Raw genomic sequence first — 17,250 nt, forward strand, 5'->3', positions numbered from 1 at the left:
ATGAAGTTCACAAAAGAAGAGTAATTCACCCCAAATGGCCGAAGAAGGTCACGAGGAATTTCGGGTCCCAGAGTTACATCGGATAAAAGAACATGCAGTAACGTAACACCAGAGTAAAAATATAAAGTTTCCTTTTTTTTTTCTTTTAAATTTTATTTTCCTTGTGCGCTGTTCCACTGTATACATGCAACCAAATACTTGCGCATATTAAAAGAAAACTGTATATACATATAGATGATACATATTGAAAACAGTGACGTCATATAAAGATATTGCATTTTGTGAATTGTGACAAAGAAATTACATCCATTTGGTAAAATTTATTAGTCAAAAACATTCTTATCACCACTTTGTTGCACATGTAAAGAAATCCCACACCCTTTAGCCCCAAAGGAACAATAAAAAAACCCAAAAAAAACCCCACCACTGAAAAAAAACCAACCAGAGGGAAAAAAAAAGGGCATTCGAACAAAATAGGTCATGGGTTCTTTTTTTTTTATTATTTACAAGTCTTGTAAAACACCATTCCTGTATGAAATATACATTCAGATATTCTCAACAGCAAATTACCTCAACGATAGAACACGGTATCCTTTGTAAACTGTTATAGAATTTTAAATATTTTCCTTTCTTTTCCTCTTTTTTTTTTTTTTTTAATTGCATTTTTTCACGCTTTGGTTCCTGCAGGGAAATATATATATTTATAGATATTTAAAATAAGTTCAAACAACTCTCCATTCTTTGCATACGTCGACTGGGCGACAAAGTAGAGCTCATGACATTTAAAGTAGACAACAACAAAATTACCATATTTACATTGTTTGGCTTCTGTTTAAACTCCTCACTAGTCACCTTTAAACGAACATGCAATAGAGTTATTTTAATCATCCAATGTTAGTGCATTGCACAACTCCAAGTTTCAATTAAGTGTTGTGTGGTATTTGCTAAACTGTCGTTCTCCACAGGTATTTCCTGAAGAAAGTTTGTGAGCCAGAAGCCAGAAGGTTAGTTTCCTTTAAGGAGTTGTTTCTTTTAAAATGCTGAAATTCACACTTTTTTGCCGATTTATTTTTAGTATTTGTGTATGATTTGTCTCCAGAAAGATGGCAACACATAGTCTGTTGTCATAAATAAAACAAGAGCTAATTAAATTTTTCTAATTTTATTTTTAGTGATTGTTTCTTTACGACATATGGCGAATTTATACCTGATTTTTAAAAGTAAATAATTAATTTTTTAATTTCGGTCTTTTTTCCCCTCGCCCCCATCCCATCCCACACCCCCAAAGGAAACACTACTATAACCATCACTACATCCATGTTACAACTACTCGCGGTTGGCCCCAGGAAGGTGTGGACATGACATCCCCCCTTTCTTTAGCTCTGTATGTGTGTGTGTGTGTGTCTGTGTGTGCGTGTGTGTGTGTCCGTCCTTCAAATCTTATTTCAAGCCCATGAGCAATGGAACACTGCCTCTAACCCAGATATTTTCCTAAGGAAGAACGAAAGATTATTTCTCAGAGTTTATATTCTGCAGTGGTCCTGGTTGGGTGAGCCCGACCTGGCAATCTCCAGACAGATGTTCCACAGCAGCACAGGGGCGAGAAAAGGCCGAGGATGGGCGAGTCCGGGGATGGAGAAGGACCGTCCCCGCCCGTGCCTGCCGAAAGCGGTGGCAGGGTGAGCCGCAGTGCCTGGAAAGGTAAGAGGTATGGATTTTGCACTCAGAGGTGACGCGCACGTTTAGAAATGGATCCCATGTGTGTCAAAATCAAATCGATTCCAGTTGATATGTAAATACATATATAAAAAAAAATCATCATCGCAGTTCCAGAGAAGGTTTACGTGTGTGTAAAACCTTAGATTCTTCTAGTCCCGTCAGATACACACCTCCTTCCTCCACGTAACCCCGTGGCTTGACCTTGTCAAGGGCGAAATCTGAATTTAATCTCGTCTTGAAAAACGCTATGAGTTTTAAAGTAGTGGATTAGCTGAGTAATATTGTAATCGGTCCCTGTTAATTTTTTTTTCTTTCATTCTTCTGTTCTGAAACCATATTTTGACTTGACGGTCGGTCAGATTGAGCATTCGGGAGAGCTGGAGGCGTTTCTCTTTGTTTATGTAGACACTGAAGAAGAATTCCCTTTCTAACTCTCTAATCTGGTATTTGGTGTATGGGCATCTCTTTTTACGGGTACGTTGTCCACCTGTGGAGCGAAAAAAGGCAGAAACATTTGAGACCCGGCGGTGGCCGGCGGCGGGGGCTGAGGAGGGACGGGGGCACTCTCAGGGAAAGCACGTTAACGTGGAAAAGACGCGGTTTGCCCGCTCGGAGGTCGGAGTTGGTGGGTCTGGGGCTTGGCGCCAGCCCTCCGCCTTGGCGGGTGCGTGCGGCCGGGCCCGGGACCCGCGGCACAGCCCGGCCCCTGCGGCGCCGCGGCCCCGGGCAGCGCGCAGGGCGAAACCCCCGCCGAGAGCGGGGATCCGGCCTCGCTTCCTCCGCGGGGAGGGCAGCTGGAGGAAAGAGCGGTGGCGGGGGGTTCTCGCGGATTTCACGAGCCGGAGGAAAGCCTTTGTCGGCTGCTCGGCCGGGCGCCACCCCGCACGCGGAGCTGCCCAGGGAGCAGCCATCACCTGGCTGCCTGCAGCGGGCAGCGCTGCAGCGGGAGGGGGGGCCCGCGCCCAGCCCTCCCCGAGCCCCTGCCCGCTTGGATCTCGCCCTCGTTGCCCGGCCTAATCCCGTCCCTACGTCCCGAGCAGAGGAAAAACCCCAGAGCCCATGGCTGAGGCGTCTCCCTCTCCCCCTAGCCGGCTATTTTCAAGCACGTTCTCCACCGCATCGAGGTATTCTCCTCTCGATTAGCCATTACGGTTTTAAAGTTCATTAAGCAGAATATAAAAGGTTTCAAGGTTCAGGAGCTCTTTACATTAAACGTAGCTGCTATCCCTTTAAAAACTTCCTTTTCTGGTACAGTTCATTGTCGAGGTATTTTTTTCCCCCGGCCGTATACTAGCTTTGCCTTTTAAAAAGCCCACATAAAAAAATCAGACTTTGACAGATTGAATAACAATTGTAAGTAACAAACTGTTGGACAGAAGGCAACACGTAATTGCCACAGTGCCTTAGTAAAATGGCTTCCTTTAGACAAAAAGGCCAGCTTTAGGTTAATTTGCTTCTTTTAATATATTGCTACAGTTCAGGCGGCTACTTTATCTGTTAAACGCTATTCTAGCGCAATCGTTAAAACGGCGAGGGCTTTGAATTCAGCTCCTAACTAGACTTCTGGTGCAACACATGGCTTTTATAAAATCACTGGATTACATTGATATCAAAGGAGTCAGGAACTCCTTTTTTGCCGAATTTACAGGCACAGAACTAACGTTATTATATTTGCAAGAGCTGACCACGGAACTGGTTTTTTATTATTATTTTTTTTTAATGCAGAAAAAAGAAAAAAAAATGAGAAGAAAAAGGAAAAAAAAAAAATTAGGCATCCATTGCCCGGTGGGTATTTCACGGCCAATTTCAGCACTAAACACGTGATCTCGCCTTTTATAACAAAGTTTTGTTGGGGGAAATCTAAAGGCCCTTCATAAACCTTATATGCTTATAAAACAGCATATAAAAATTTAACAGCGGCGGTGCGCTAGATTTCAAGCTGCCTTTCCTAAAAGCGCTCCGGCGCTGCCTTTATACGTACTGGAACTGCCGGATTTCTCCTCATTGTTGCCGGAAGATGACTCGGGGCTGCTGCTGCTCTCCGGCCGCCTCCTCCTCTCCTTCTCCGCCGCCGTCGCCGCCGCCCTGCCGCAGCCGCCCTCCGAACTTGAAGTTGCCGCCGCCGCCGCCGCCCCGGCGGCCGCGGGCGCCTTCTCGCCACTCTTGTCTACCGGGTAGTCCGCCGAGGCCAGGTTTTCCGCCGTGCCATAAGCCGTCTCGAAAAATTGGTCGAAAGCCTGGGGCAGGACCCCGTTCCTGCCCACTGTGCTATAGAAATTGGAGGAGACGTTGGTGCTGGGGTGGTAGACGTTAGCTGTGTTTTTGCCGAACATCTCGCCCATGCTAGCAGTGTTGGTGGCAGGCAGGCAGTCTCTGTGCATGATCTCCTCTGCGGAGTAGCAGTGGGGCAGATTGTTCCTGGGGTGCCATTTACTGGAGGGATCAATGGCATATTCCCTGAAGGTAACTTCTCTCACAGGTTGGACCTGGGGTAGGTTGGAGGAGTAGGAGTATGTCATAGGGCGAGAAGACGGGGTTTGGGGCAAAAAAGAAGGGAGGCTGGAAAAATCAGGACCCGAGACGTAGTAAGTACAACTTGGCAAATACATGTTAGAGGAACAAGGAACACGCTCATCAAAATCCATCATTAGGGCTACCTCGGCTTCTCCGCATTAGCTGAGCTTAACATGATTCTCTAACGCAGCTGCCCCTTTGAAGCGGATCCGTGAAGTAAGGGATGGGGAGACGTAGGCTGACGTGGAGAGCTCTCCCGGCGGCGGCAGGGAGGTGCGGTCACGTGGCCCGACGTTGACATTGACGAGCGGCGGGCCCGGGCCCCGCTCCCTTTGTGGCCGTCGCGGGGGAAAGCAACAGCTCGTCGCCAGCGCCCAGGGGCGAGCCGAGCGCAGGTTGGCCGGGGGGGAGCCCGGGGGGACACACAGCCGCCCTGCCACTGCCCCAGACTTAGCCGCCCGGGCCCTGGCACCCTCTGGCTCTGGAGCAGAGAGGCTTATCAATTCCCCCCGGGGTTAGGTGAGACCTTTCTGTTTGTTTGTGGGCTTGCTGGGGCGTTCGGCGGCTCGCTGGCAGGCTCCGAGAAGGAGGGCACCGTAGTAGGGATGCACGCACGCTTTCTTGTGGAAAGCTGCTTACGAGGAGGAGGAGGAGGAAAACGCTCCTGAAGAAAACGTCTCTTTTTTTTTCCTTTTTATTTTTTCTTTTTTTTTTTTTTTATCGGTTTGAGCTTTCCCTCCTCCCCACTTAAAAAAAAAAAAAAAAAAAAAAAAAAAAAGAAAACAGCCCTCACTCTTCAGGGTTTTTCTGGAAACCTTACGAGGAAGAATGTGCCAGGGTCAAGCCTTTACTGATTTTCATGGTGAATAGATTACATGCTTGCATTCATGTTCACTTCCGAAGCGCTTAGTGTCTTCCTTCCCTTACTTACATATTAACCTCAAATACCCCGCGCGGCTTCAGCCAAGCTTTACTGGAGGTAGTTAACAATGTCGGGTCCCCGGGACGCAGGTTTCCCCTCCTCACCCTCTCCAAATCATCCCTTGCCTCAGTCGCAACGCCAGAAAGCCAGCAAGCCCTTTAAAGTGCAGACCACGGAGCTAAAGACTGTTCGCTGATCTCTCCGCCTCAACTCTGCAACTAAATGCTTGAAAAACCAGTGGATATTGGGCTACCCCAGCTTGACAAATACTCCGAGTTTAATTGCCAGAAGCCTAGTTAAAATTATTTGACATACTGTTAACCCGTAGGAACAAACTCGCCGTACCGAGATACTTTCCTTTTAGCTTTGTGTCGTCGCTGAAGGCTGACACCCAGGGAGACCTATTTTAAAAACCTGGTTAAACTTTTACTATTGTTGCATGAAAGGGATGATATAGAAAGCGGATTGTACAGGGCAGAGACGAAAAAGTACTTTTTCTGCCAATAAAAATGCACACCCCTCCGAATGAGCAGAGCCAAAGAAAACACAGAAATACGCCAAAGAATACAGCACCTTTTGAGGCACGGACATCCCTAAGCTCTCGGAAAAAGTATTTTTTTGCTCTTCTGATGCTCGATTTCAGAAAAGAAATATTTTAGTTCCGGCTGGATTTTATCAAAATAGAAAAACAGGATGGCAAACGGCTATTGTGAAGTCGGTACTCTTAGGGAATCAGACGTAGTTCAAGATCCATGCCTCCGTGGACTTGGGAGGCTAGTGGAAGGGAAACGAAAATGTTAGGGAAATAATATTTGGATTTCCCCCCCCTCTTCCTCTGCAGTGCTGTGGAAGTATTTATATATCCGGAGAAAGTTCTCTACTAAATTCTGGAGATCCTCGGTATTTAAATGTCAACATCGATTTGTTTATTTATTGCTTGGCTTATCGTAACCGACTCAATAACAAATCTAATCATGTTATGCAGAGAGAAAATATTCTCATTATGTATTTCCCCTACATTATAGTTAACTATTGCGTTTGAATTCAAGCTGTAAATTCAAGATTATCAAGTAATTACTTTGTAGTGGAGTAAACTAATTTATTAGCATTAATGTTTATATGCCTTTTTCTTATTTTACAAGGGTTACCCTTCACAAATCACATGCTCCGGACGTATCCCTGTAATGAACTCTTTATTTTGGTTTGCTGCAAGAACTTCTTATGCTTACTGCACGTCTGTGAGCTGAACTTGAAATTAATGAATTAATCTTCCAGCTTGACATATTTGCTAGAAAGTGGATGGAAAGAGATTGCATGTCGTCAAAACCGCTAGCAGAAGACTGCAATGTCGTTTAGGGATTGTAAAAAGGTTTGGGGGCTTTTCCCTCTCTCTCCCTCTTAATTTTTTTTTTTTTTTTTAACTTGAGGTGGGGAGGGGTGTGCCAGAGCTCTGGTTGGCTTTTTCCTTAACGCTGTAATTTTGCTCGCATTTACTTTCCCCCCATTTTTTTTGCAGGGGGTGGTCGTGGTGGGGTGGTGGGTGGAGTGGACTGGGGGGTCGGAAGCCCTCTTTTGGTGTCCGAGCATTGGTTATTTTCCCTGTACACCCGCACCGTTCAATTCCGTCGATGAAAACCTCTCCCCACACCCTGCACACACGCAGACACTCCTCCCTTCGAACAAAAAGGAATGTATAAGGATTTCAGTGACTTTGAGATAACAAAGGCGCCACCATTGCCGAGCCTCGCCCCGCCTCTGTGTGATGGCAAAAAATTCTTGCACTTGTATTAGGGCTTTTAAGGCTATAATTGAACACGGCGCGTCTAGGGGAACCGAAAACAGTTCTAGACTGACCTGCGGTTTTATAGCACTTTGGCAGTCAACTTCAGCTTGTGCCAGAGCAGACATGACAGAGCTGCCCAACACTTAATCGCGGGACGCCACCTCCTCGGACTCACTGCAGCCGCCCTCTTGCATTTCAATAAATTTCAAACCTTGGGGCTAGAAATGGGGAGCAGAGCTGGCACAGGTTTGTATGGGGCTCTTTGCCGCTCCTCTCTGCAGCGGGGGCTGCGGCGCCGTGCGAGGCTCCGCCGTGCCAGAGGTCGGGGCTGCCTCTGGGAAACAAAGGGAAATTAAGGCAAGAAGAGCGAGAAGGCAACTGGAAATAGGAGTGTGTGTGTGCGTGGGTGTGCGTGTGTCTGGGCATATATGTGCTTGCACAGCATGCACACGTGCAGCCCCGATGCCTGCTTTTGAATCGCTCGGGCTCTCTCCCCCACCTCTCCAAAGCGAGCAGCCTATTTCTCTTCAAGCGGGTTTGTAAGGCAGGGGGACCCCAAAACGCCTGCGGGTGCCGCCTGCACAGCAAGCGGGAAGGGCGATGGGGAAAACCGAGGGGGGCACAGCTCGTCTGGGAGCGAGTAGACACCCAAGGCACAGGCTGTTCTCTGCTTTATTTGCTGTTAAGTGAAACAAGAGATAATGTACGCTTAAAGTCCCGGAATGTGTGGGTAATTGCAGGGAGCCTGCTGTTAAGTTGCTGTGTTCAGCACAATTATCAATGTTGATTATTTGGTCTAATGTTGAATTGCTCTTTTAATACAGTAATTGGGACTTCCGCGTTGAGGAAGGGGGAAAACCGAGCCTTCCCCTCGCTAACCTCACTGAGAACAACATAAACAAAGGCAGGCATTTCGTTTGGAGAAGCAAAATGCATTCGTTACGCCTTCCCATGTATTTCGACCGGATTAGAGAGGGTAAAACCGCTCTGAATTTGGAACCTCTGCTGCAGGACGGTTTTGCAAAGGAGAAGCGTGGCCAAGAGGTGGGGAGACTCTTACCCATAGCTAAGCTAAACAAAGGGAGGAGAAAAAAGCTACATCTCTTCTTCTTTGGAGGAATATAAACAGAACTAGGACGCCTCGATAGTCTAGCTTTTACATATACAGATGGTGTGCAAGGGGAACTGTTTAACTCACTACTGCTTCTCCAAAAGGTCAAGTTCTATTGTATCTAAATTGTTGTCTTTTTGTACCAGGCTTTGCTTGGAAAATATTTGAAGCCGACCATTTACCTTGCCAGTAGGGTGGGTGCCTCTAATTAACAGGAGGAACGTGTGCTAGAAGGAATTTGCGTCAAGAGGAGCTAATTAAAATATTACATGATCGCTGGCTTCAATCTCTGCTGCTTCTCTCGCACAGGGAGGGTGAGGGGTATTACCACTCGAGCAGGAGAAAGTATATAAGGAGTTAGGGCAGTGTTTTGTAAAACTGAGGGTTGATTACAGTCTACAAAGGCTTATTAGAAAAACGTAGCATAAGGGAATTTGAAATGTCGCTGCCAACAAAAAAAAAGCGCACCCGTCTTTCCACCTTTACCAATGCAAATAGGGGCACAAGGCGATAATTCGTCGCAAAATTTGCCAGGAATGCAGCTTCAGAAAAACCTACTAATTATTTGGATTTTAAATATCTCGGGCTCAGAAGTTCTTAAAGGCATTTCTTTTCTGTTTGCCGTTTTGTCTGTTATAGAAAGGAGCTATAGGTACACTTTTTTTAAAATTTTTTCTTTTTTTAAACTAAATATGTTTCCGTAAGATTGCAATAGAATGAAGTGCTGCAATAGCTAGCTAAATAACTTAAATAATAGGTGAATTCTTGTATGTATTTGTATATGTGTATATATTGATGAGATGGAAGCCTCGTACTGTGACATGGCTATTTATTTTCCAAAATGTGAGGCGGCATGGTTGTGATTTTGCTAGGAAACTGCAGAATACGTGTAAAGAGAATAAGCAGATGTAAACGGGATTCCGTGTAATTCTGACCATTTAATTTTTTTTTTTTTTTTTACCACATTACATTATTTCAGAGGCTTGAACACCTCAAAAGGCTACACTCATCTGGGCTAGAATACTTTAGATTCATTTTTAATATCAATTAGCAAAATCCTTTTCTTTCCTCTGTCACCCTCTCTGTCTTTTTAAGTTGCTGAAATTAAGAGGGTGATTGTGTGTTTTTTCCTACCAAGCTTCCCGTCTAGTTTGAATTTTAGGATTAAACGACTACGGACCTACAGAGATATACCCGTTGTTGGCCACCAATCATGATATTTTGCATCCCTTTGAGCTGAAGAACATCTGAGGGCTCTCTGACTCTGATAGCAGCAAGTAGCCGAAATATTGCGGGCTTTTTTTCAGGAGAGGAAGCTACTTCTAGAGAGAAAGCTTCGTGTTTCGGCAGCTATTCTCTTGCTCACCAGAAGACGAAAGATTTGCTGTTCTGACAGCCTCCCGGCGCCTTCCCAACGCGCGGGGAGTCTCTCACAATGTCGTGTGTCCTCACCCCCCGGTCTCCCAGCCCAGAGCTCCGGGGTCTCGGGGCTCTCAACACCTCTAAAATGTTTACATTTAATGCTCCGAGCCTAGTCCTGAAAGACAATGCTGGGGGGTTTGGCAATCAGACGGTCGCAAGAAGAGATTTTCTCAGACCAACTAGTATACCAGAAATTGATTGACTGACGATGCTTCTATAAATGTCTCTTTTTCTCCCCCTGAACACTCTCGGAGGCTCTCCCAGCACAAGAAAACATACACAGAGTCATTTATTTCCCCCCCCGTCCATCCAGATACAGGTGCAAGAGACTTCTAGCAAACTTCGTCTGCGGGAGAGGGGTGTCTAGAGCCAGCGGCGGGCTCTAAACTGGTGCGAAAGCAAATTTCCTTGGTTATAATGCGCCGGCACAGAAGAGCAGGCACTTTCCACCCACTCCCACCCAGACCCACAAAGCGCCGTGTCGTTAGCACCGTTTGTAGCAAGCAGGTACCAGTCCCCTTTCGAGTCAATGTATTTTATGAAGAATTAAGCAGAGCGGTTTAGGGGAACATCCCCAGTGATCCCTTGAAAGTGAGGTGCTAGTAATCGACAGTTATCCCTTCGGACGGCCATATCCCAGGCGATGTTCCCATGCAAAGTTCACCCGCAACCGAGAGTGCCGCTTTACTCTACGCAATTAAAAAAAAAAAAAAAAAAAAGTCTGCCAAAACATTGCCGTGTCGACTTACATTTAAAACTATTGCTAGAATCGATGCCTTGAACTTGACCTTAGATTTGTTAATCCAGGAAATATATTCACTGAGAGGAAAAAATAATCCTATCGCGTTGCCTCTGGCAAACGAGCATTTTCTGTCTACCAATTCAGGATATAAACAATGCACAAGAGCTATGAGATATATAATGTACCCTCTAGATTAAGTCCAGAAAGCTGCCGAAAGTGAAATGCCTCAATACCGAGACCAGCCTGTCGTAGCTAGACTGTTTCTGAGATGCCGAGATCCACATTATGCCCCAGAAATTCACGTCGAGGTAATTGACTGGGATTCTAAGCTAAATTGAATTTTATAGGATATAAGGTTCTCTCTAATGCACATTAAATTTTAACAATGATTTATAAAGGTATTTCATTTTTTTATTTAATTATTTTTCCCAACTCGCCAAGAAACACATCAGATTTTACTGTACCACTGCTAACTTTATAGGAGAGCCTTATTCACATATCGTGAAACCCACCGAACTAAAGACATTTCTTCATCGATGCTTGCTTTAGGGGGCGGGTACAGGAAGTATCACTATAGCGGGACTGTCAAATCAACGACTTCAAAGCTCCAACTTCATATTTTGATGGACTCTCAGAATTGTATTATAATTAAGGTACCTGTACTTGTGTAACTTTTATAGGAAGCTATTTGTATAACACGAGCCCAAAGTACGTGCTGCAATTTAGGATGCGATCATATGCCCACGTACAACTCAGTCAGCTCGTAAGGATCGTTTCTTGTCTCCTCTCTCATATGTAAAGTAAAGATACCCATAAAAACAACTCTTCCTCTAAGCCTAATATGGCTGCTCTTGCCTATGCCCGGGTGGAAGCCCGCTCACTGTCCCGCTTGTTTCCCTTTCCCGACTTTTCAACAAATGATGATACTAATAGCAGTCCTTTCAGAAATCGGGTCTCGTAAGCATGACAGATCCGCATTGCAGCAGAGCCCGGGTGAATTTGGGCAGAACATCCAGAATGGGACCAGGCGAAGTGCGGGTGTTAATCGTTCTTTCTCTTTCGGTTTTATTTTTTCCATCAAGTGGTCATACAGCACAGTATTTAGAAATCCTCACATATTTAAACGTAAACCAGCCACTATCTGGAGACAAAGTCCATGCAAGATTGCTTAGTTTCAAAAACCACATTTTTTCCTTTTTTTTTTTTTTGCCTACCCGAAGGCATTTCGAAGCCAGGATGGAAATAACCCTCTTTTCCATTACTCCTCACCCAAGCCGACCATATAGGTCGTTTTATACGATCAGGAATAAATGAAAGCAATTTGCTTAGTGCGTTCAAATCAAGGCGATTACGACGAAATTCAGATTAATTAAAACTGACAGGTTACAATGCCCGGCTGGCATTTTTCTCTCTAGATACACACAAACAATGGCGAAAAGCAGACCGGTTAAACATCCTTCCCCATATTTCTTCCACACACAGCCGTCCACCCTCCTCCCCGGCACTTGAATGATTAAAATAATTTCAGAGGCAAGTACACGGGAATAAAACAACCGGGGATAAAAACCAGGAGACGCTTTTCCATGCAGCCTGACCCAGCCCTGCAGTACAACACGGCGCTGCACAAAGCCAAACAACCAGCAGCTCTATCTGCCAGTCTGCTCTCGTCCTGGGCTCTGACCCCAGCCTCTCCTGGCTCACTTTCCTGCCAGGAGACCTCTTTGCTTCCCACCTATGCTAGAGAGGAAAGCAGCATCCCTGGGGAAGGTGGAGCCGGCACCCAAGCTAGGAGAAACAGTCTCACTTTTTCTACTTTCGGCTCTATTAGCATCAGCTCAGGCAGCCGCCTGCCCCCAGGTCCCCGCAGGAGAAGCGGCACTTCGGCCTCATACACCGTGGGAGAAGCGGAGTGGGGCGGGTGGGTGGGCTGGGGGGGAGAGCAGGGGCCTGGGAAACTCTCCACAAAGGCCTCCCGAATGACTTCGCTGCAGTCATGCAGGGGGCTTTTTGCGAGGGGACAGGGTGGGTGTTTGCTGTTGGCTTGTTTGCTTAGTTCACCACCGAGCAGGGAGAGAGGAGAAACATCGAGCCGCCTCCAGGAAGAGCACGAAAATCTTACCCCAGCATCCAGAAGTCTCTCGCCTGCGCAAAAATATATCCCCACGGAGACTGACAGTTAGGATCCCGCGCTGGGCTGTAGATCTCCAGTTCAGTGAGGATGGATTGCATATTTTTTGATTTCCTCTCTTACAGATTAAATATACACGGTCCACCAAACATTTCTTCTCGATTTTTCAGTATCTTGGGTTGCTGTTGATGTGGGGGTTTATTTTTTTTTTTTTTGTTCTAGTTGTTGTTGGTTTGCCTTTAGATGGAGAGAAATCTAGCCACGGGGGCACATCGTCCTTCCTGCCAGCTTCAGGCAAAATGCAGAGATATCACAGGCTAATGACGATTATTGCTATTATTATTACTACTACTATTATGGCTATTTCCCCCCCCCTCTCTCTCTCTTCCCCCCCCGCCCTCTCTCTCTCTCTCCCCCTTTCTCTGTTTCTCTCCTGGTCCCTTAGGATTTCCGATGGCGATTTGCACACAAGGTGGTTGCAGGAGGCTAAAATGCTGTCTAATTCCACGGATTCCCATCGCACGAGTAGGAGAAATAAAAAAAAAAAAAATTAAAAAAAAAAAAAAGAGAGAAAGTCCCAGTGTTTTTGATCACGAGACACCCGGCCGTTCCTCCCCAGTACACCCCGGGTCACAGTACAGTAATGACCGTGGGTTGTGCGTTGTAGGACTTGACCTTTCCTACGTAGAAGAGGGCGCTTTACGCTAAGGGGAGGGAAGGGAGGGGGAAGCGGCGGGAGGAAGAGAGATGCTCTCTTTGGGGATGTTTAATCACAGTTCAGATCTAGGAACGGGCAAAGCTTCTGCCTTGCAGTACGCCATGTTGAAGCTATCCACTGGAGAGAAAAAAAAAAATTTTTGGGGGGTGCGGGGGCGGGAAGGAGGCCGAAGGGAGGAAGGAGGAGGATAGACTTAATGAACATTAGCATTTCGTACCCTAGTTCATGAATCAACTGCATTCAAGGGGGAGGGGGCCCAGGGGGCAGGGAAAGGCTCACGGCGTGGCCGGAACACCCGCGGCCGGACCCCTGCGGACGCGGCCGGGGCGCACCGGCACCCACAGCCCCACATTGCCCCCGGCCCGCCCGGCAAAGCCACCCCTGGTTCACTCCCCCTCTTCTTTTCGGACTCCTTTAAGGCCGAGAGTGCGCAAGGACATCTCTTCAGATCCTCATGAAAGTGCATTGAAACGCATCTAAACGTTATGAATGGCGACAAACGGCCTTTTAGCGCCTGCCAATATTTTTTTTTGTATTAAACGCTGTCTTGATTTTATTGCTAATGCTGCCCACGGAGAATGCTGAAATGCACCAGGATTGGGATTTTATTTACGCCGTCGATATTTTTAATGTATAGGCTAGAGGCCGAGATTCTTACCCGTTCTCTCAGACATATATTTATTTATATATGTATAAACTTGTTTTTTCTGGAAGTAACAGGCGATTTTCCTAACATTTCAATATTGAGGACAACATTCTGGGATATTTTAAACGGGAATCTTTCTGAGCAAAAGGCAGCCGAAAAAAAAATTAGATTTAGAGTTATTCTTTTTCGGAAATATGCTCCTGTCAAGGTTTATTTCCCATAGCAAACCACCTTTGCTACTGCCAAGTGCTCTAGGCGGGGATAGATGAAATACCTGATAATTCGCTGGGCGGGAAAAAGTGTAGCATTTGTTATACCTGTCTGTCCGCGTCAAAGACATAAGGACATTTTCTGCTCATGGGAAAACTGAGAGACCCACGACGCCAAGAATCAGGCGATTATAAACTAACATTTCCAGACACTGGGAATTAAAATGTATGTCTCTAAATCCAAGACTGAAAGTGAACTACGTGGAGATTGAAGTGGAACTGAACTTTTTTTTTTTTTTTTTTGTCTTAAATTATATTGCGCATTTTGCGCTAGGAAAGAAATGGTGCTCTGATATTAGTGCTCTGATAAATACACTAAATATACAGTAATAGCAATAGCTTCCATCCTCTGTCCCTTGAATCTCTCTCCACATTTGCTAAAATATTATACCTAACATTCTTGACTCAAGGGAAGCTGAGAAAATAAAAGACTGTACTATGTTTACATACATTTTGTTTTTCAATTTTGTGTTCCTTTTCCTTCCAAATCCTTCTTCCGGCATATTTTCTTAACGTTTGCACATAAAACTCCTTGCACCCGTAACTCTACACAGCAATCCAGTCACAGTGAGTTCCCTACCACCATTTTAAAACACTCTCTGTAACGCGGGGAATATAAATAATAATTATCTTCGAATCGTGTGCAAGGACGGAGGTCGTGAATTAATGTATCACGTTGTTTAATTATTTTCGTTGGTGATAATATTCACTTGTAAAACGTATTAGGGATGTGTTTTAGGACTCTGGCGGCAGATTGGTGTGAGGGGAATATGTAGTACAACAGCAATTTGTACTTGAAAATGTATGTGCCAACAGCTTTTGGACGGTAAATGAAGGTAATAAATAACACGAACACACACACACCTACATGCCCGCTCTCCCCCACGCTCCGAGGCCGCATCTACCCGGCTAAGGGACGGAGGGAGATGGAGGGATGGAGGCGCGGGGGGCTGCGTGGGTGCAGCCGTGGGTAGGCGGACACGCGGGACGACGGAAGCGAGGGCAGGAGTGCACGCAAGGCCCGCGGAGAGCGAATCTTTCGTGACTCGGAAAACCGCAGACACCACCGCCTTGGTGCCCTGAGCCGCCGCATGGCCGCGGAGCGCTCCCACGGCCACCTCCGCTCCCCTCTTTTCGGTGCCCTGGAGAGGGAGGCACGGAGCTTTCTCAGGTCTTTGCTCACCTGATCCGGCCACTCGCACAGTGGGATATTTCTCCAGAGGCGCCTCGAGCCGGGCCCGAGGAGGAGGCAGCGGCTCGGCTCGGAGCGGCCTCCCCGCGGGACCGGGCGCGAAGCCTCCGCCGCGGCCGCCGCACGCCCGGGCTTTGGGGGGACACCCCGGGGGCGTGGGGAGGGCTCCGTCTCTGGCCTGGGGTCCGGCTTCCCTGACGGGGACTCTCCGCTGCGGGGCCGGGAAACATGACCTGCTCGTCCTGCTAAAGCCTACGAGAGCCTCGAGCCTCGATGCTGACTTACATGGTAGCAGGGGTCGGATCCAAAATGTTACCTTACTCCTGCCAGCGATCGCGAGTCAAACGCTCCCCTTTTTACCCTGTGAAATATATACGCGGTTGAGCTATTTGAACAGTAGTGGGAATTTAAATTCGCTAATCCACAATCAGTCTTGAAACGCTTAGCAAATTTGAACGGTAGGTAGTTCAGTGCGAAAACATAATCTTTAAACTCTAGCTCCGATTAAAAGTTACCTTAAAAAACAAAAACAAAACACCCCCCCCCAAACACCAAAATTTAAAAAATATATCCCCACAAACAAACAAAAAACCAAAAACTGCAATTATACTCATGTCGGCCATGTTCTCATTGTGGGCTACTTTCAAGGCGTCCCTGAATTGTATCTCTCCGGGGCAAGGTCTGAAAATAGAAGATCCTGACTAAGGTAAGCAGGATTCAGTCCTCTGTATCACCTCCAACTCCGACCTGAAGTAAATATAATTTGTGGCGTCTTATGCAATAATTACACAGGCTGCGAAATTACACAGGTTAGGAAATATAACGAAATAAACAAAATTATTCACTCGGAGGAAGAACAAGTGTAATTCACTAGTGGCCTTCTGCAGGCAATTTCTCTCCTTCAGCAGAAAACGTCGCAAGTAGAGGGTGGAAAGGCGGCTGTCCGGTGCCTGCAGCCGCGGCAGACAGCCCGTGGGCAGCAGGTACAGCCGCTGGGAGACAGGTCCCCGGCGCCAGCCCACAGCCCGGACCTTCGAGCAGGGTATCAGGGCTTCCCGCAGCTACAGCAGCTCCAGCGCGGAGTTTTCTGCCTGCTCCATCTCCGCTGAAAATCCCAGGCCGCGGGGCTACCACGGAGGTCCTGGAGACTATTCCCCCATGGTTCCCCACGCCCGTGGGCAGCCCAAGGCCCTGCCCGCCATGGACGGGTGTGGCTGTGCCCGTGGATCTCTACCCGTGGTCCCTCGCACGGTGTCGCAGGCCACTGGAAGGCCGGGTGCTTGTCACAGGGGGCCGACACCCTGTCACCCCAAAGCACAATCGAACTGCATGCTCTGGGAACCGCCTGCCAATAATGTGACACTCCTAGGCTATTTTCGCAGCAGGATGGGATTTCTCGCTCAGAAATTCCCTGACTGGCCTCAGAAGGGATGCATCCAAAATTCCCACGCTCCGCGGCCGCGGGTTTCCCGCGGCCTGAGAAACCACAGGGCTTCGCAGCCCGAGAAACCACAGCGGTTCACAGCCCCTGCGCGGCCGCACACGGCGGGAAGGCTAAAATCTCGAATGTTGGGCAAAGCCCCCGACACGAAAGCCTCCTGAAAAATAAATCCCGCTCCTGCAGGTAGTTTTCATGTCAGCTATCGCACGAATGCCTTACAGTCAGATCTGAGGGACGGAAATCGCTCTGCGCTGATCCCTGCAGAGGTGGGTCCTTTTGAATTTCAGAAATGTAAGGCTAGAAGCGCACAGCGAGCGCGGTATATGATACCCTCTAAATGTACCGTAAAGGTTCCCCAATAGCTCTAATTAGAGCTACAGACCACCGCAGGAGACAGGCGGCTAAGGCAAACTTCTCTTTGCGCCCGACCAAGTCTCCCTCCACTCACGACCCCGGCCGGCCGGCCTGCGGCTCCTCGCACGGCAGCAGGCATCCCTCGGCCGGGTACCGGCTGGGCACCGTGTCAGCCCGGCGCAGCGCCGCCGCTGCCCTGCCACCGCCAGAGACAGAGGGAGCACGCGAGGCACAGCCTGCTCCGCGCTCTGCCTCGCCCGTCCAGAGGCATTTTACACGGACATTTTTC

General features: G+C 47.5%; 1 protein-coding gene across 1 annotated transcript; it reads right to left on the minus strand.

The window, feature by feature from the left end:
• Positions 1–1,973: 1,973 nt before the first annotated feature.
• Positions 1,974–4,367, minus strand: HOXA11 (homeobox A11). Its single transcript, XM_071429948.1, has 2 exons — positions 3,701–4,367; positions 1,974–2,206 (listed from the first exon to the last, which is right to left on the minus strand). Exons 1-2 carry the CDS (start codon positions 4,365–4,367, stop codon positions 1,974–1,976), a joined length of 900 nt encoding a protein of 299 aa, XP_071286049.1.
• Positions 4,368–17,250: the final 12,883 nt, after the last annotated feature.

This window comes from Agelaius tricolor, unplaced genomic scaffold (assembly GCF_023055355.1).
Source record: "Agelaius tricolor isolate 1412-34295 unplaced genomic scaffold, bAgeTri1.0.p SCAF_6, whole genome shotgun sequence".
Classification (NCBI taxonomy): domain Eukaryota; kingdom Metazoa; phylum Chordata; class Aves; order Passeriformes; family Icteridae; genus Agelaius; species Agelaius tricolor.